This window comes from Eublepharis macularius, chromosome 6, assembly GCF_028583425.1.
Source record: "Eublepharis macularius isolate TG4126 chromosome 6, MPM_Emac_v1.0, whole genome shotgun sequence".
NCBI lineage: Eukaryota > Metazoa > Chordata > Lepidosauria > Squamata > Eublepharidae > Eublepharis > Eublepharis macularius.
Window position 1 is genome coordinate 69,981,291 of NC_072795.1, and position 20,195 is coordinate 70,001,485.

Genomic DNA, 20,195 nt, shown 5'->3' on the forward strand with positions numbered 1-20,195 from the left:
CCATGACTGAGAAAATTCTCTCCAGGGTTGCCACCCACCTAATCTCAGAAGGTGGAGTGGGGAGGACCCAAAGCAGGGCCTTGTAAAATGACTGCAGTGGTTAGATAGGCTCTTATGGGAGTAGATAGTTCTTCAGGTATGTTGGTACCAAACCATATATGGCTTTAAAGTCAATACCAGCACTTTGAATTGTGCCTAGAAACAGATTGTGAACCAGCGTAGATGGCTCAAGATTGGAGTGGTATGGTTCCTATGACCCATTCCAGTCAACATATTGGCTGTAGCATTCTGTACCAATTGAAGTTTCAGAACTATTTCCAAGGGCAGCCCCACATAGAAAGCATTGTAGTAATCTAATCTAGATGTAACTAGGTTATGTACCACAATGGCCAGATCTGTTCTGCCCAGGAAGCACCACAACTGTCCAACCAGTCAAAGTTGATAAGAGGCACTCCTGGCCACAGCTACCCCTTGTTTATCCAGCAGTAGGCATCCCTACACTATGCCCCCATTCTCAAAGTAGAAGTGCAAACCCATCCAGAACAAGTGACACCTTATGTCTCAGATCAGACTCAGAGCCAAAACACACGTTAAGAAATACCCAGGTTCAGCACGTGTTCTCTTACCTCAAGGTTTGCCGGGATCTGTAGGCGTCCTGGAAGCTTAAAGTAGGCGTCCTGGAAGCTTAAAGATCTGTAGGGGTCCTGGAAGCTTAAAGTCCTGGAAGCTTAAAGGATCTGTAAGCGTCCTGGAAGCTTAAAGGCGTCCTGGAAGCTTAAAGCTTAAAATACAGGCGCCTGTATTTCCCTTCCCCTTTTTGCTGCTCTGTAAATGCTAAACTTTAAGCTTCCAGGACGCCTACAGATCCCGGCAAACCTTGAGGTAAGAGAACACGTGCTGAACCTGGGTATTTCTTAACGTGTGTTTTGGCTCTCAATCACCAATAGAACTTCTGTTTTGTTAAGCTTCTGCTTATTAGCCCACATCTACTCAAAAACAGCTTCTAAGCACCTTCCTGGGACTAGGCAAAGTGTGAGATAGAAGAGCTGAGTGTCATCCACAGATTGGTAACACAACCCACCCCAGATCTCCAGATCACCAAACCCAGCAGTTTCATGTGGATGTTAAAGAGCATAGGGGACAGGATGGAGCCTTGCAGCACAGGCCAAAGGCCAAGGGAATGAGTCTATTTGTCTGTCTGTCTGTAAGCATTTGTTAGCAACCTTTTTACCTTATGGCACTCAAGATGGCTACTCTGTAGCAAGGATCGAAACCACCACGAGTTGTGACTGCTGAAGAAAGGCAGCAGACATATTGCTGGCTAATTCCAAACCTGTTCTGTTACACTGAAACATTCTCTGTTTAACTCCAGTTTGTTTATTAGTTTAAAATCCATTCACTCCTATATTCCATCTTGTAAATAAAGTTTATTTTAGTTTTGTTTAATCCTGGCTGGTCTGAAATTGTTGGCTGAGGGAATATATTCCACACACAGGCCTCAAACACTCTGGTCTTGTTAAATGGGCCAAGTTTAAATGGTGGCAGCGTGTATTTAGAGGAAGTAACCTCTAAGCTTCCCTTTTACCCTGTAACCCTGGGCTGTAGCTGGGTGAAAGGAGGTACATACAGAAAACTGGCTGCCTGTCTGGTGGAGCCTCTGTAAGAGGAGAGAGGGGACCCTTGTGAGGATTTAGGTCAGGGCTCTCTGCCTGCTGTAGTGGAGACTAGACAGGTGGTGTGTGTGGTGACCTAGTCTTTACCTGCTTGGGAGGCCCCAAATCTTTCAAGGAAGACTTGAATTGAGTGGCAAGGGGTGTGAAAGGCTGTGATAAGTCATTGCCATAACAGCCAATATTATAATGCCCCTGTATAGATCTGTGGTGTGGCCTCATTTGGCTTCTGTGTACAGTTTTGGTCGCTGTACCTTAAAAAGGACATTGCAGAATTCGAAAAAGTTCAAAAGAGGTCAACCAGATGATAAGGGGGTTGGAGCACCTTTCCTATGATGAAAGGCTGAAGAATCTGGGACTTTTCAGTTTAAAAAAGAGACATCTAAGGGGAGACATGATAGATGTTTATAAAATTATGTACAGGGTACAGAGGGTTGACAGAAGTTTTTTTCCCTCTCCCATAATAATAGAACTTAAGGACATCCAGTGAAGATGATGGGCAGTAGATTCAGTATGGACAAAAGGAAATACTTCTTTACTCAATGTGTGATTAAAATGTGCACCAGAGGATGTAGTGATGGCCTCAGGCATGGAGTGCTTTAAAAGGGGATTAGACAAATTCATGGAGGATAGGTCTATCAGTGGCCACTAGCTATGGTGACTCCAGGGGACTTCCTGTTTGGGATCCATGGAGGTCTAACGCAGCTCCACTTGCGGAGCTGACCGGACTGCCGTTTTAACCGGCCGGCGGGGTGAAAATAGCCCGCGGCCGACTGCTCTCAGGCGGGGAGCAGGCAAAGAACGCTCAAGACCCTAGGGTGAGCTAGATCTCGGACGAGGGGGGGCTCTACACAGCGAGTCTCCCCCCGATCCTTGAGGTCCCACCTTGCGACGGGTCGGCTATAATCTCTGCGGCAGTTTTGGGGCCAATTCGGCTGGCATAAGACCTACATACCCAAGCATCGATTGGGGGAAGAAGCTGAGAGGAGAACTTAAAATCGAAACAGCGATTACAACCCGAGAAAAGTGAAGAGAAGGTAAAGATCATTATCTTCTGAGACGGGACAGATTGATAAAAACAGAGAGGAAAAAAAGTAGATTTTTAAACTGCAACAGACTAGTGAAAAGGAGGGGAAGACTCGGCAGGAATCGAATTTAAAAAGAGACTAAGTTTAAAGAAGTTATTAAAGAAATGGGACTATTGTTTTGAATACCTGTGGCTTTGGAGCTGTGAGAAAAAGACACCATCGCGAGATCTGCTGTGGGAAGACGGGAGACAGGAAGTGCGTAATAACAATAGAGTGGCTGGAGAGAAGCGGCCCTTGCTGGAGGGCAGGAAGTAGGGAATCGCCATTTTTGAAAGGGGAAGGGTCGCGGCTTCAGCAGAAGAGGAAGTAGGCCATCTTGGATTACAAAATCATAGAGAAACCATAGAGAAAAGACGCCCGACATTTTGGACTCTTTAAAACTTAATTTCTATAAGAAGACCGGGACATTTAAAATAGAAAAACGTTAAATTTTACGCCACGGAGTTAAGGAAGAGAGCGGATTCGTGGGAGCGAGCTAAAGCAAGCCCCACGATGTCAAAAAAAGAGTGGCAATCGGCAATAGAAAACCTGGATAAAAACCTGGACAAAAAACTTTTAGATATGATTAAAGAACTTAAGGACACGAAATTGGAGCTGATAAAAGAGGTTAAAGAGGTTACACAGACAGTAAAATCGGAGCTGTCAGAAGTGAAAAAAGGTATGGAAACAATACGAAGTGAATTACAAGGAACGCAGCAGAGAGTTAAAACAGTAGAAGACGCGATAGAGAATTTAGCAGACACGCAACAAATAGAGATGAGATTGCTGAAGGGGAGAATGTCAGTTGCAGAAACTAAACATATGGAGAAGCAGCTACGTTTTCGTGGCTTGCCAGAAGTGGAAGGAAAGTCAGCGCAAGAACAGATGACTGAGGTGTTGGCTGAGTACCTGGGGAAGGAGGAGGAGGAAGTTGTGGCTATCCTAGATGTGGCATACCGTGTGAATTCGAGAATAGCAACCCAGAGGAAACTACCAAGAGATGTGATTGTGCAGTTTACAACACGAAATATGAAAGAGAGGATTGTGACAAAACAGTTTCAAGATCCATTGGAGATTGATGGCAAGACGATTATTATAATGAAGGAACTGCCCAGATCAGTGTTACTGGACCGGAAAAAATATAAAGTGCTAATTCAGATTTTGAAGGACATGAAAATCAGGTACAGATGGGAGTTACCGGAAGGAGTGTCCTTTGAGTTTGGAGGGGCCAAAAAACGCATCAGATCTGAGCGAGAGATGGAGCGATTTATTAAGGACAATGAAAAAGACTTACCAACAAGATCATGAGTATGGAGTGTAAAGTATTATCTTGGAATGTAAATGGACTAAACTCACCGAATAAGAGGAAAAATACTTTTCACTGGCTACTAAAACAAAAATGTGACATTGTTTGTTTGCAAGAGACCCATATCAGAAAGCAGGATGTAAAATATTTAAAATCTGGAAAATTGGGCAAAGAATATGTAGCGGCCTCCAACAAGAAAAAAAGAGGAGTGGTGTTGTACATAAAAGAGGAGCTACAGCCAAAATTTGTTATGAGAGATGTGGAAGCTAGATTTGTAGCAGTGGAATGTATTTGGAATTTAAAGAGAGTGTTGGTAGTCGGACTTTATGCACCTAACGGTGCAAAAGAAAGCTTCTTTGAGGATTTAAGGAAGCATTTAGACGATCTTGCATACGACCAGATAATTCTTGCTGGAGACTTCAATGGAGTGACAGACTTGGAACTAGACAAAAAGACTACAACGGCACAAAAGAAAAGAGGACTATTACCAAAGCTTTTTTTTGAGTTGATTCAACAAGAGACTCTTGAAGATGTATGGAGGAGAGAATATCCTAAAAGCAGACAGTTTACTTTTTATTCTGCAAGGCATTCTACATTATCAAGAATTGATATGATCTGGGCCTCAAAAGACTTAGCATTATGGACTAAGGAGGTAGAAATAATGCCTATGGTAGGCTCAGATCACAACCCAATTATGTGGAAATTTGGAAAAAAGAGAAAAAGGAAAGCATGGAGAATAAATGAGGACTTGTTACAGGAAAGAGAGAATATGGAAATACTGAGAAGAGAGACAAAGTTTTTTATACAATACAACGTGAATAAAGAAGTACCAACCAATAAAGTTTGGGATGCTTACAAGGCGGTTGTAAGGGGCATACTAATGGACTTAAATGGTAGAGCAAGAAAGAAGAAAGAGGAGAAAAGACAAGAGATTGAGGAGAAAATAAAAGCCAAAGAAACACAGCTAAAAAAGAGACCAGGGAAAAAGAAGGTATACCAGGAAATTAAAATACTTCAAGAACAGCTAACAGCAATGAGCAATAAAGAATTGGAGTGGAATCTCAAAAGACTGAATCAAAAAGCGTTTGAGGGTGCTAATAAACCTGGGAAGTACCTGGCATGGCAATTGAAGAAGAAAAGGGAAAAGAAGATAATAAATAAAATTTGCGAAGATAACAAAACGTATTTGGAGCAGGCTACCATTAGTAGAGCCTTTTATAAATTTTACGCTAAGCTGTATAATAAAAAAGAAGTAAACAAAGAATCAATAGCGTCATATTTGGAGAAAACCAAACTTCCAGAAATCTCGGAAGCTTGGAGAAATAAGTTGAATAGTGAAGTAACTGACGAGGAAATAAGTAAGGCAATACAATCTGCAAATCTAGGAAAGGCGCCAGGGCCAGATGGACTTACGGCTAAATTCTATAAGACAATGGCTAATGAACTGGCACCATTCCTAAAAGAGGTGATGAATGGGGTTTTAAGGGATCAAAGGATTCCAGAAACTTGGAGTGAAGCGAATATATCATTGATCCCAAAAGAGGGCCAAGACCTGACTAATGTGAAAAATTATAGACCTATATCGCTACTCAACAATGACTACAAAATTTTTGCGAAGATATTGGCGGAGAGATTGAAGGGGTGGCTCTCGGAAGTCATAGAGGAGGAACAAGCAGGCTTTTTGCCAGACAGACAAATAAGAGACAACTTAAGGACAGTGATCAATGCTATTGAATATTATGACAAGCGTTGTGACAAAGAGGTTGGTTTCTTCTTTGTTGACGCTGAAAAAGCGTTTGACAACTTAAACTGGGACTTTATGTTTGCCACTATGGAAAAGCTACAATTGGGAGAAAGATTCATCAGAGCAATTAAGGAAATTTATAGAGACCAGACTGCAGCAATTGTGGTGAATGATGAATTGACCAAGAAATTGACGATAAGTAAAGGAACAAGACAAGGTTGCCCGTTATCTCCATTGTTGTTCATTTTAGTATTGGAGATTCTGATGATACAAATACGTCAAGATGATGAAATTCGTGGAATAAAAATAAAGGACTATTCATACAAGGTCAGAGCATTTGCGGATGACATAATGTTAATTGTAGAGGACCCATTGGAGAACATGCCAAGAGTGATAGATAAGATCAAGGAGTTTGGAGACTTGGCAGGTTTCTTCATTAACAAAAAGAAGTCAAAGATATTATGCAAAAATATGACTAAGCAGAAACAACAATTGTTAATGGAAACAACGGATTGTGAAGTAACAAGTAAAGTGAAATATTTGGGAGTCGAATTAACTGCAAAGAACATAGATCTATTCAAAAACAATTATGAAAAACTATGGACTCAGATAGAGAGAGACTTGATTAAATGGAATAGATTGAATTTGTCATGGTTGGGTAGGATTGCAGCAGTTAAGATGAATGTGTTACCAAGAGTAATGTTTTTGCTACAGACAATACCAATCATCAGAGACTCCAAACAATTTGAAAAATGGCAGAGGAAAATATCAGATTTTGTTTGGGCAGGCAAGAAGCCTCGAGTGAAAGTGAAAGTTTTACAAGATGCAAAGGAAAGAGGCGGAATGCAACTGCCCAATCTGAGACTTTATCATGATGCAATCTGCCTAGTTTGGTTGAAAGAATGGATGACATTAAAGAACAAGAAACTATTAGCCCTAGAGGGATATAAAAAAATATTTGGATGGCACGCATATTTATGGCATGACAAAGTAAAGGTCAACTCGATGTTCCTGCATCACTTTGTTCGGAGAAGTCTATACATAATCTGGAAGAAGTACAGAATTTATCTACAAGAAGGAACCCCTTTGTGGGTGGTTCCATATGAGGTGATAGACCCGAGAGCTGTTGATAATGAACAACAATGTTTAACGTATAAAGAAATAACTAAAACTGAAGCATCCAAACTTAGAATAAAGACACAAGAGGAACTATCACCTAACTACGATTGGTTCCAGTATAGACAGATCAGAGACTTATATAATTCGGACTCTGTAAAGGGAGGTATACGAATAGAGAATTCGGAACTAGAGCAGACCCTTCTTAAAGAAGATAAGAAAAGAATATCCAAGGTATACCAAGTACTGTTGAAGTGGTATACCGAGGATGAGATAGTTAAAACACAAATGGTGAAATGGGCTATAAACTTTAATAAAGAAATAACAATGGAGGCATGGGAATACTTGTGGAAAACTACAATGAAGACAACGACATGTATTAATATCAAAGAGAACATTCATAAAATGATCTATCGTTGGTACATGACACCAAAGAAGATTGCGCTAGGGAATTTGAATATTTCTAATAAATGCTGGAAATGTAAGAAGCATGAGGGCTCCCTCTATCATATGTGGTGGTCGTGTGAGGTAGCCAGGCAGTACTGGGGGGAAATAATAAGAGAAATGAGTGAAATTTTACAATTTCAAATTAATAAGAACCCAGAACTCCTGCTACTGAACTTGGGAATGGAGGGAATTCCAGCCCAACACAGGACGTTGATATTTTATATGACAGCAGCAGCTAGACTTTTGTATGCGCAAAAATGGAAAGTACAAGAAGTGCCAACTATTGAAGATTGGACTTACAAATTGCTGTATATGGCTGAAATGGACAAGATGACAAGAAAATTGAGAGATCTGGACTCAGGGCAGTTCAACACAGACTGGGAGAAGCTGAAACAATACCTGGAGAAGAAATGGGAGGTGGGAGGAAAACTGTGGCAGTTTGAGAACTACTGAAGTATTGAAGTAGAGGGGGGAGACTTTACCGGGGGGAGAAGAGATAAATGTGAATTAATAAGCAGTCAGATTAATAGATTGACATATATATATATATATATAGGTTAACAAACAGAACATAGAGAAAATAATTAATTATAAGGACTAAATATAAGGAGCGATTAACTAACAATATTTTCTTTTTTTTCTGACAAGTTTTGTACCAAACTGAATGTCTGAAGATATAGATGGGTCAAATTGATTGACTACGTGAGGAGAGATATATAGAACTATTATAAAAAGATAGAATGAGTAATATATATAGAGAATAAGTCAAATTGTTTGATATAAACGAATGTATGATCTATATGGTTTATGATATATAGAAATACTTGAAATTGAAAAATTGGGATAAATTGTTTATCTAAGATAGAAACAAAGGCTTACAGTTTGGGCATATAATGTTAAAAATAGTTAAGGATGTACTGCTTAGAATAATGGAGAATATATATTTGTTTTAGATAGAGGAAGCTAATAAAAGTAAGGGAAAGGGGACAAAGGGTTGGAAAGCTGTTGGAAGTCAACAAAAAGGGGGGGGGAAAGGGAGGGGGTTAGAGATGAAAAAATTGGGGAAAATTGAATGTAAATGTGGAAATAATGGATTCTAACCCAATAAAAATTTTTCAAAAAAAAAAAAAAAAAGCTATGGTGACTCCAGGGAAGCCCCACAGTCAGAGGCAGAAACCCCTGAATACCAGTGCCAGAAGAAGGTCTCAAACCCTCTATCCTGTTGTTGGTCCTCCGTAGTAACCGGTTAGCCACTGTGTAAGAAAGGATGCTGGAACAGGTAGACTACAGGTCTGATCCAGCAGTGCTCTTTTTATGTTCACTTCTTATTTTTTTCTGCAAAGTGCTGAACAAAATGGTCGCAGTGGGCCACCAAGCAGTCTACCTCCTTCTGCAGGCCAAATCCTAACAGGCCTCTGACTGTTCAAAACAGCTCCACTAGCCTCTGTTCTCCTGTAAAAATCAAAGCTCTCATTGGTCTAAATCTATAAGGATGGCAAACTGTGTTTTAGCCATTCATTTCCCTCCTTCCCATTGCAAATCTTCTATATGAAAGCAAGTGAGAGAGAATGTAGTTAATAGAACTGCCTGGAAATCTGGTATAGCAGTGAAGAAAACCTAAAGGAGTGAGTAAACCCTTGTGGACACCCCATGGAATATTGCACTGCCCAGGGTGTCCAAGTGTTCCTTGTGTTAAGTCTCTTTAGTCAGTCTGTGCTGCTTCATGGACTGACAAATGCATCAGCCTCAGAATATAAGGTTTTTACATTAAGCCACTCAAACCTACCAGTGTCCCAGGATGTGGCTTCCCACATTTATCATGTGCGGTACTATGATGGATGGCAACATGCTAATCAGCAAAAGCAGATGTAGGTTCCTGCCAGTTGACTGGATCATCCATGGCTTGTTGAGGGTTCCTCACCTTTTACTGAAGCTTAGCTTTATCACTATGAGGCCGTTTCACTTTCATTCTTTGCAGAGTGCTGTCTTCCAGACTGACATATGCTGAATCATCCTATTTCCTCTGGCAGCTGTTCTTTAACATATTCTGAATGAACTGCAGCCACCAAATATTCTGATGGAGAAAACAGCCATGCACTGTCATCTTGGTATCAGAGTGTTTGAGGTCATTTTATCAATCAGTGGGCCAAGCTACACATGACGAATGACACTTGAACGGCAAGTGGATTGAGTGGAGGGCAAGTGAACAGGGAGAAATACACTTGCCATTCAAGTGTCATTCGTCATGTGTAGCTTGGCCCTGAGTCAAATCTGGGTCTTCAAAATCCCGCAGAAGATGCAGAAGAGTGAAAAACGCCAAAAAAACCCAACAAGAAAAGTTCAGGATTATGGGTCCAAGTGGGATTCCAGGCTGAGAGGGCAAAATATAATGCTGAAAAAGTAAACCAAGTAAAATGCAGAACAGCTTACTCAATTGGAAAACTCAGGTCTTCAAATACTCTCTGAAAAGAATTTGATTCCCTGCCCCCCATTCTCAGTAATGTAATAATCACATAGCACGCCCTGAGAACCAAACAGCAGGGTACTGTGTTCTGGTTACTTCCTGAGTTGCCAGTCACTAATTTGAATGTTTTCATAGCTTTCATATTGGTCTTAGTGAGGCCCTTCAGGGACACTGAACCTCCTTCCATAGATGACACAGGCTTGGGCAATATACTTCAGCCCGTTCTATTTATTAGGAAATAGGTATACAAAAGCTTACGCTTATGTTTGACCTCATCTGAGCTTGGTTGCAGTTCCTGTTATCCAGCCTCTCCCTCTGCCCCCTTTGTCCTCTTGCGCTTTTTCTTGCTTCTTTCAAGCCTTTTTGCCTTTCCTTCTCCCTCTCCCTCTGCTGCTGTCCCTGCCTTCCATTCCTTCACCTTCTTGTTCCCAGAGCTCCTCTTCCACCAATTTTCCCTATCTATGTCTCATCTCCTTTTGTTTCATCTTATTTTGTCTCCTGCTCCTTCTGCCACACTCCCATGCTGTTTTAGTCCTTCCCATTTCATCCAGCTGCCTGCCCACTTTGCTCCTCTGGCTCCACCCATCAGTGGACTGGCATGATGGTGTCCCTTCAGGTGCATTCAACTGTGCCACTGTGTACACTCTCTTACTTGGCACAAGTAGCCATACTGCTGCTGCCACTGGCCAGCTGATTGTCAGGCTTGCCAATATGGACCTCTCCAGCCTTGGTGTGCTCTACCAAGGCATCTGAGAGCCTCCTTTCCTCCATGCTGTCATATTGGTGAGTGCTTGGGATGGTGCTAGGCACAGCCTCATACTATGGTTTTAATCCCCATCTCCCCTAACAATTTCAATAGAAGAATGAGTCCCACTACAATATTTATCCTCTGCAATATGTGTAGGATTCTAGGCAATATAGATTGTATTGCACATATGCAATGTGTATTGACAGATCACAGAGATGACCAGAGTACATTTTACTTTTATTTATTTATATAGAACATTTCTATGTCATTCTAATGGCCATAGGATGCCTATTTTGGTCCAACTTCGCTGGCTACCAAGTGATTTCTAAATCCAATTCAGAGTATTGTATTGATTTCTAAAGCCCTAAACCAAGTTGTAGGCAATTTTTTTTGGTATAGTGTAAAAAACTGCTATATCTACTTGCACAGATGTTAGTATGTCAGCAAAACAAATGAGAGGGAGGGAGAAGAGACAAGATTGCATCTGGTCAAATGCACAGACCTCAGCAGTGCCACCAATACCCCAGACCCCCAGACCATGCATGACAAACAAAATGGTCTGGCATACTACTATTTGGCACACATACCTGGGACTGTAAACTCCTTCAAATGGTTGGGTCCAGTATATGCCAGGGCTATCTTCTCTGGTATGAACCAATGGTGAAGTCATCAGTAGTGACTTGTGATGGGGCCTTTCATTGGTGGAAGCAAGATAGTGGAATTCTTTTGGTATTCGCTGTTGGTTTGCTTACGCACATGTAGGTCTGGCTGCAGATGTCTGACTGAATATGCAGACACCAGGAGGGTGGCCGATAGACGGCTCTTTTCCCCACTATGCATGATTAATGTAATGTTCCTGGAATGTCTCACTTTCATCTCCAAGATGTTCTGAATTTGGAATAAATATTACATGGATACATTATCCTAATGAATACTCTCTTTAAACCCTTCCTTCCTCTCTTCTTGATCCTATAATGGAGAAATGTTCCTTTGGGTGATTTTGGATGTATTATGTATATAGACACACATTGTTTCAGAAAGCTAAAGGAAGATTCTTTTCCTCCCCTCCCTTTCTTCTTCTCTCAGGTGATTCTCATTCTTACCAAGCTGTATGACTTCAACTTGGGAAGTGTTACTGAAAGCTCACTGTGGAGGTAAGGAGATCATAAACCACATGATATCACATGGATGGAGGCTTGCTGTGTAAAATAAGGATGTTAGTGCAAAGTGGCAATGGAAGAATATAATTTGTGTTCTAGTCTAAGGAAATGTTGCTTTCTTACACCCAAGTGTGCCATCCTCACAGACAGTGAAGGTTTTGGAAAAAGCAAAGCAAGGTCTGAGGATATTATTGGTCTTGCAAGACTGGAGTCCAGAAGCACCTGAAAGGCCAAGAAAATTTTCAGGGTATAAGCTTTTGAGAATCAAAACTGCTGTTTTCTCATATGAGGGGAGCTGTATCTGATGAAGGGAGTTTTGACTCTTGAAAGCTTGTACCCTGAAAATCTTGTTAGTCTTTAGTGCTACAGGACTTGCTGTTCTACTGCAGCCAACATGGCTAGCCCACCTGAAACTATTGATCTTGGTTTCCCTTTGTGCACATAAGAAAACGGCCTTACTTTTGACCTGGTTCAACGAAAATAACTTGGAAATGAACAAGCAGGTAAACCGTGGCACATCCTCCTAGTATTATTACTATTATTTGTGTTTGTGTCTCTTGTTAAAGGTATAACAAAATGAGTGGAGAATATAATTCAGGAACATTAATTAGCTTTGATTGTCAAAGAATGTGCTAATTTTTTATAAGCATTGTTGGATATCTAATGGTAAGAAGATCTGAATGAACGTTAAGCTGCCGCTTAGCCCAGATAATGACTTTACTCAGTATTAAACATGAAACTATCTCCCGTTTTGTGCTTATTCTTCCTCCACATATTTGTCCTCTTAACCATTTGCTGGAAAGCCACTTTCAGGGTCTGTTTCTGGAACATAACCAGGGAAGAAATGGTTTTGCAAGCAGAACATGTTACTGCATTAGGGGTTAATTGTTCCTAAGAGCTCTTCAAACTTCTCGATTTGCATGGTACCTCTAAAGCCTAATTGCACTGTACCATGCTAATCCGCAGAGGTATAAATAACCCTGCGACTAATAGGAGGGAGCTCAGTCGTTTCCACTTACTGCGTACTTTTCAGGGTATTTAATCTTGAAAAAAAATTTCCCCTTGTACCTAACAAGTGCAAATGACACAGTGATTATAGTATAGGCATAATTACTGCACAATCTGGCTCTGCATAAATAATCTTACAAGCCAACAGAAATCCTGTACTAATGCTTAGAGAAGGCTGCAGGGTTTGAGCTGTGTAAAAGAAAGTGACAGTGATGTTATAGTTGGAGACCTTTAGGGAGAGAAAGGAAATATCTCATCAAAACAACTCATCGAAATGAGGCCCTTCTTTTTGGAGAGGGAGGGGAAGTATGAAAAAAATATGGTGTGTTGAAAAATTAGCTTGTTTCTAAAATTACCCTGACATAGTTGTGCATGAATTCTGCTGGAATTCAAATACTGTAATCAGAATTTGCTTTTTCAAAGCCTAAGATTTGATAACATATTCTTGACTTTAAATGCTATGTGCCAGCAGCTAAAATACTAGCCTGTGAATCAAGCATGGATGTCTAAATTAACAAAATAGATTTATTTATATCCATTTATTCTTTTGCGCAGAGGTTGGCTGGTTTGTCCAATGTACAGAGCAGATGGACATTGTTGGCACGTGAGGGCATATATCACATTGGAAGATGAGCAGTTGTAAGAGTCAGAGACAATGTAGTTGACACCATTGGGTCCTGTAATTGTATTTCCTGGGTAGTTATAAGGGCAGAGCTCGCATCTGGGTCTGTTGCAGGGCCTGGTACCTGTGCTGGTGACTCTGCTAGCCGATTCATGATTGTAAGTGAGAAGTCGTTTCAGGTTGGGGCACTGTCTGTAGGCAAGGAGAGGTCTTCTTTGGGGTTTAAGAATGCTGGTACCCACTTTCTAGTATCCCAAACCTTTTCTCTTCAAATACCCATGCTGTCCTTCAGTTTTTAAAAGGCAGTTTCCAACCACACTTGACCAGGGATCTCTTCACTCTCCAGAGATACCTCCCTGTTTCACTAGGTAGGGAAAGTCTCATCTCCTTAGAAGATCTATCCCCTTTTCTTTGGCCCATTTACACCTACTTCCTAAACTGCCTTGCCAACTTTTCCCCAGTTCTCCTGTCGGTGTTAAACTGCTTTCAGTTAGAACTCTCCCACCTGTTCACACTCTGTTCCTCTCAGCTAGGGCTGAAAACAGATCCTCCTCTTTCCAGCTCATGCTACCCAATCAGATTCCTTGGAGTAGCCTGTCACTCAAAGCTGTCTGTGTCTGTGAGGGATTAACCCTTAACAGTCCTTCAGCTGTTTGTACGCACTTTCAGGCTTTTAAAAAGTGTAGTCCATCACAGCATCAGAGATGTTCTGCTCTGCCCATTTGCCAGAATATATTACTAGAATGAAACAGCCATCTCCTGCTACAGTGGGGTTGAGTTGCTCATATAATTCAGCTGAATTTGCCTGGGGTAACCAACATGCCATCATTGCAGCAGAGCCAGTATGGGTAGTGGTTTGAGAAACTTTGAACTGAGACACCCAGGTTTAAATCATCTTAGCCATGAAGATTCTATGCAAACTTCAGCCAGTCATTCTCTCTTAGCCTAACCTACTCTCTAGGTTATTGTGAGGATAAAGTGAAAGGGCAGGGGAATCATGTATCCTATGCTTCTTGAAGGAGGGCATGGTAACAAATATAGTACTTGCTTTGTACAGTTTTCTCCTTAAACTTCACTCACCTAGGATCACAATGCTTCATCTCAGGAACTTAGCGGTTCACAGGCCTGGGCCACACAAATTCTATTTGACCAGTAGTGCTTTTTGATACCAGCTCTGGAAAATCTAGTAGAAAGTCTGGTGTAGCTGAAACAAAAAAAATCCACACCATTTAGGGCATAGTGGGAATGTCCCAAGGCACTCTTTTATAACAAATGTGACCTTGATGTTGTTTATGCACTTAGTTCTCTGATGGGCCTCTGGGTACAACAAAGATACTTTTAAAATGGAAAGCAGTGCAGAAGAATAAAACACAACCTTGTTCCAACAGCAGACTACAAAGGCAGGTAAATCAATGAGGGCCTAGGGACTATTTAAGCAAAAATAATTAAAAATGCATTCAAATTATTGTTCTAACCATCCTAAACTGGAAGATATTATGTAACATGTTTAAATGGCCTACTGCGTTGTTAAGTCAAAGAAGAAATGATGCTCAGTCCTCTTACTTTCTCTACTTGTGGTACATTAATGGTTTATGTTCCTTTGACAGTTTCGATGTTACCTAATGCTTGCGCAGAAATGTTAAATCCTCTTTCACGTATTGAAATATTTCTATCTCACTTTTCCTTGTGTCTCATGGTGGCTTGCAAATTATAACTTATACACCACAATTTAAAACTAATAGAATGAAATCTCAGATTACCGCCCCTCCCCAAGATGTCTGCAGTCTATACCCTGTTAAAAACCCTGGTGAATAAAATGATCCTGCAGCTCCTCCTGAAGATTTCTAATGAAGGCGCTCCCTCACCTCCTCAGGGAACCCTTTCTACAATAGAAAATACACTGGCTCTGCTCAATGCCATATAGGCTATCTTCAGTGGAGGAACATCCAGTAGGTGGCAGCCTGGAAACCTTTTTGCTGCAAAGAGTGCTCTAGGGAAAGCCTAACAATATTTGCCATAAATTGTGTGGTGCTTTCCATTTTAATTGACCTCCTCCCTTTCTTATATATTTAGTGACAGGCTAGATCCCCTGTTTCCTCATTCTTTTGATACCAGTGTTTCTTCTTACTTGCCTCCTCTGTGGAGGAAAAGCTCCAAATTCAGTGGTACTAGATTGCTGAGAAGTATGCATGAAGGGTGTGCTCGCAGAGACCTCCCTCCTCAACTTGCTGTGTCAGCAGACCTTGTAATGTGATGGACCCCAGCCACGCATTTTCCGAAGCATAAAATCTAATATTTATGCATATTTCTAAAGGCAATAATGTAGTTTTACTTCCATTTTCTAGATTGAGAAGAAGCTTGCAGACAGTAGTAATCATACATCCCCCGGTGCTATGATGATGTTCTATATTTTTTCTTTATCATTAAACTAACAATGAATATTCTGCTGCCTTTTTCATTCACACATTACATACCCCCTTCCTCTGAGTTCTCATGCACATCTAAAATGCTAGATTACCTCCAAACTAAGAGCTGCTCCATCATTAGTTTTGATGGGGGGGGCACTGAAAAAAAATTATGCAGTCCAGAAGTTTACCACAGATGAAAAGAAGTTAGGCAATCTGAGCAGAGAGTTATGACTACCTTATGACTGCCTTATGACTGCCGTCCTAGTTGGCTGACATCTTATGTTTAAAGCAAGTGTTTCTGTGGACTTTTAGACATTTGTGCTCTTGAAGAAAGAAACAAAAGATGTCTCTTTTTCATTAATTGTTTCAAATGACATACTGAAATGGAACCTGGAGACAGGGAAGCAATGCCCATCTACAATTGTCAGCTGAAGTAATTGCTTCACTTTGTTTCCCAGTAAGGTTGGTTCTTTGCTTCTTGAGGCTTCATGACCTTGGTCTTTTTTGAGTCAGGCAATGGTATATAGACAAGTGGATTCCCACCAATCCCTCCCTCTCAATTGTGTTATATTCTTTGTTCACTTATTAAGTTTGTCCTACAAGTCTTCCATCAGCTTTCACAGAACTTCACAGAACAGAGACCAGAGATCAGTAAAAGAATGACTCTCATTTTTCTGATGCCTGCAGAGATTGTTGTTAATGAGCAAAATAGTAGAGTCCAGTAGCACCTTTAAGACTAACCATCTTTACTGTAGCATAAGCTTTCGAGAACCACAGTTCTCTTTGTCAGATGCATGGAGGGTATGAAGAAACTGGCCATATATATATAGCTGGTGAGGGGAGGGGGCAGTAGATGCAAATCAGTTGCAAAAGTCATGAAAGAGGTGGAGTGCACAATCCAGACTGGGTGTGACCCCTCCCCTCCATAGCTGAATCTGAATAGAATGCCTAAAAGGCAGTTACTTCTGATAATGAGATAACCATTCATAGTCTCTATTCAATCCAAGTCTGACTGAGTCAAATTTACATATAAATTCCAATTCAGCAGCTTCCCCTTGGATTATGTTTTTGAAAGTTTTCTGTTGAACTATGGTGACTTTTAAGTCCTTGATGGAATGTCCTGGTAGATTGAAGTGTTCTCCCTCTGGTTTCTGGATATTGCCATTTTTAATGTCAGATTTGTGTCCATTTATTCTTTTGCACAGAGGTTGGCTGGTTTGTCCAATGTACAGAGCAGATGGACATTGTTGGCACATGAGGGCATATATCACATTGGAAGATGAGCAGCTGTAACAGCCAGAGATAGTGTAGTAGACACCATAGTGTAGTAGACACCAGAGATAGTGTAGTAGACTACCATATTTCCTGGGTAGATATGAGGGCAGAGTTGGCATCTGGGTCTGTTGCAGGGTCTGGTACCTATGTTGGTGAGTCTCTGCTAGCCAAATCATGGTTGTTAGTGAGAAGTCGTTTAAGTTTGAGGGGCTGTCTGTAAGCAATGAAAGGTCTTCCACCCAGGACTTGTAGGAGAGAGACATTGTTTTCCAGGATGGGCTGTAGATCACTGATGATACGTTGGGTGGGATTGAACTGGGAACTATAGGTGACAACCAGTGGTGTTCTGTTGTTAGTTCCTTTAGGTTTGTCCTGAAGCAGGCTGTTTCTGGCTACTAGTCTGGCCCTGTCGATTTGTTTCCTGATCTCATTTGGTGGATACTGTAACTCCCAAAATTTGTTGTAAATCTCTTAAATGGGAGTCCTGATCAAGAGCATTGGAGCAGATACAATTGTAATGTAAGGCTTGGCTGTAGACAATCGACTGAATGGTATGTTTAGGGTGGTAGCTGGAGGCATGTAGATATGAGTATCAGTCGGTGGGTTTCCAGTATAAGGTGGTATTTATCTGTCTATTAAGTAATTGTACAGTGGTGTCCAGGAAGTATACCTGTTGTGTAGGGTAGTCCAGGCTCAGGTTGATAGTAGGGTGAATTCCTGATGAAATCTCTCAAGGTCTTCCTTCTCATGGATCCAAATGATGAAAATGTCATCCAAGAACCTTAAGTACAGGAGTGGTTTCAGTGGATGGGAGCTGAGGAAGTGTTGCTCCAAGTCTGCCATGAATATGTTAGCATATTGTGGTGCCATGCGTGTGCCCATGGCTATGCCGTTAACCTGTAAATATAAGCTGTCACCAAATTTGAAGTAGTTGTGAGTATACATGGGCACGAACTGAAAAAAAATAATGAACGTGCTGTTCGTGGTTCAGTGCCGCCGCCGAAACTGAACTAACGAACCACAACGAACATTTCCCGCTGACGAACCTGTTCGTGGTTCGTAGGGGTCAGAACGGCCCCTGTTGGACAGAGACCCCATATTCACAGGGAGTGTTTAGCAGGCTCTCCTTCAGCCAGCACCCCAGTTTGGTCAAGATTGCAATAGGGATCTTGGATCTTGAAGTTATACCCTCTCCAATCTGAGGCCCCCAGGAAACTCGTACTCAATACAATTAGAGCCACCAGTTGACGTTGGCCCCGTGTACAAGGGGTGTACTTGAAGGGTTTGCATGGTTGCTGGGATGGTGTGATCTGGTAGGTTGTCAATGGACTGTATTTTCCTGAGGAAGTCAGTAGTGTCCCATAAATAACTGGGTGTGCGGTGGCATAGGGCCTGAGGATAGAGTCCATATATCTTGAGACTCCTACTGTGATGGTGCCAATTCCTGAAACAATGGGGCATCCTGGGTTACCTGGTTTGTGGATTTTGGGTAATAGGTAGAATGTTCCTGGCTGCGGTTCCTGGGGGGTGTCCATATGAATACTTTCTTGTATGTCCATGGGGAGTGTCTTTAATATTTTATTGAGTTCTCTTTTGTGTTGCTCCGTAGGGTCAGAAGGTAGTGATTTATAGAATGTTGTGCTGGAGAGTTGTCTCTCTGCTCCCTGTATGTAGTTATGTTTGTCCATGATAACGACTGCACCGCCACAGCTATCATGTTGTTATTAGGACATTTTTTAAAAGTTCCATTTTGCATTTTCATGATCTGGTGATTCAGAAATCATGGGAAAGACTTGATCACTTGTTTCCTGTGATGCTCCAATATCTGCTAAGTTTAGTCACCAAGGTTTTGTTTCCTTCTGTTAGAGAGGAATTATATGCTGATGAAAATTCATCTTCTGGTAATCATAATGGCAACACCGAGTCTTGATTCCATGAACTAAAATAAGGTAATGAGGAGTCAGCAGCACTCAGCAGTCCTATGGTAACACCCAGAAAGGTGACCCTGGAAACATAGCAATTAAACAATTTCCTTTTACATTTTATAAAGGTTTATGGAGTTGAACTCCACTATTGGTCACTGCCCTTTATTAAAATACCTCCACTATTGAGTCACCTGAAAGTCTTTGGTGTTTCACAAATTGAACTCCCAGGTGGCCCGTTTGTTTTGTCATCTAATTGCTCTATCGGTGACCTTTCTGTGGTTCTGCAGCTTTATAAAACACAGATCTTTTTGGATTATTAATTTTTTTTGTTTTGCCAAGAAAGCTCGGAGACTAATTGCTGAGACTTCCCAGAAGATATTAGTTTACAAATTTTAATGACACTCATGATTTATTAATGTGCTTCCCTTGCATCTGCTCATCTCTATTCCTTGGTGGAATTCCTGCTGAATCCAAGTGAATTAATAAAAACAAAACTGCAGATTGTAATGGTGTTTTGGCTTGGTAGTTAATTAAAAGCTTTCTGCCCCTGTTTGTTCTCCCCCTCCCCCCATATCCAGTAGTCTCTAAAGATCAGGAGTGCATGGGTTGCCAGGGCAGGTTGCACACTAGGCTCTCTTTTTCTCAACTCTGATGACTGTGTTTGGTGGACTCTTTGTGCATGCCTAAAACATATAATTGAAAATGCTGCTTTTTATGTGATTCACTTGCATTGATTGTCATTGGCACTGCAGGTGTAATGTTGCATGCTGTTATCTGGTTGCACATGCTTAATTCATAGCTGCAAGCATAATTTTATACTTTGAAAGGCCTGAGATAGACATGATAAATAATCCTTTTTGGGAGAGCTCAAGAACCAGAAAGAGCTTTACATTAAACGAAATCAATGGTCTTTCAGATCCACTAAAGTCAATTGATTGGCAGTTGACTTTAGCCCTTTAACCCAAGAGTGTATTTAGAAGTATGATTTTAAAAGCAGTCATCAGCACTCAGTGATTTTTTTCTTACATATATTTGTGGTTCCTTCCTGTTGGTGTTGCTATTTCAATTGGGAATAAAGTATAGGGTTCCCAGGTCTAGTGGAATCTGGGAAGGACTTACTGGATCACAGGAGGGCTCACCAGCAATTTTATTACATCACTGATGATGTACTGATGTCACTTCCTGTGCATGCACATCATTACATTGTTGGAGATGCTCTGGTCTTTGGGCAAAAT

General features: G+C 41.1%; 1 protein-coding gene across 1 annotated transcript in view; it reads left to right on the forward strand.

Moving 5' to 3' along the window:
- SORCS3 (sortilin related VPS10 domain containing receptor 3) overlaps positions 1-20,195 on the forward strand; it is an 818,830-nt gene that overhangs the window by 246,842 nt on the left and 551,793 nt on the right. Inside the window, exon 2 of the mRNA XM_054984254.1 lies at positions 11,649-11,716. Coding sequence (XP_054840229.1) covers positions 11,649-11,716 — 68 coding nt within the window. The remainder of the gene's footprint in view (positions 1-11,648; positions 11,717-20,195) is intronic.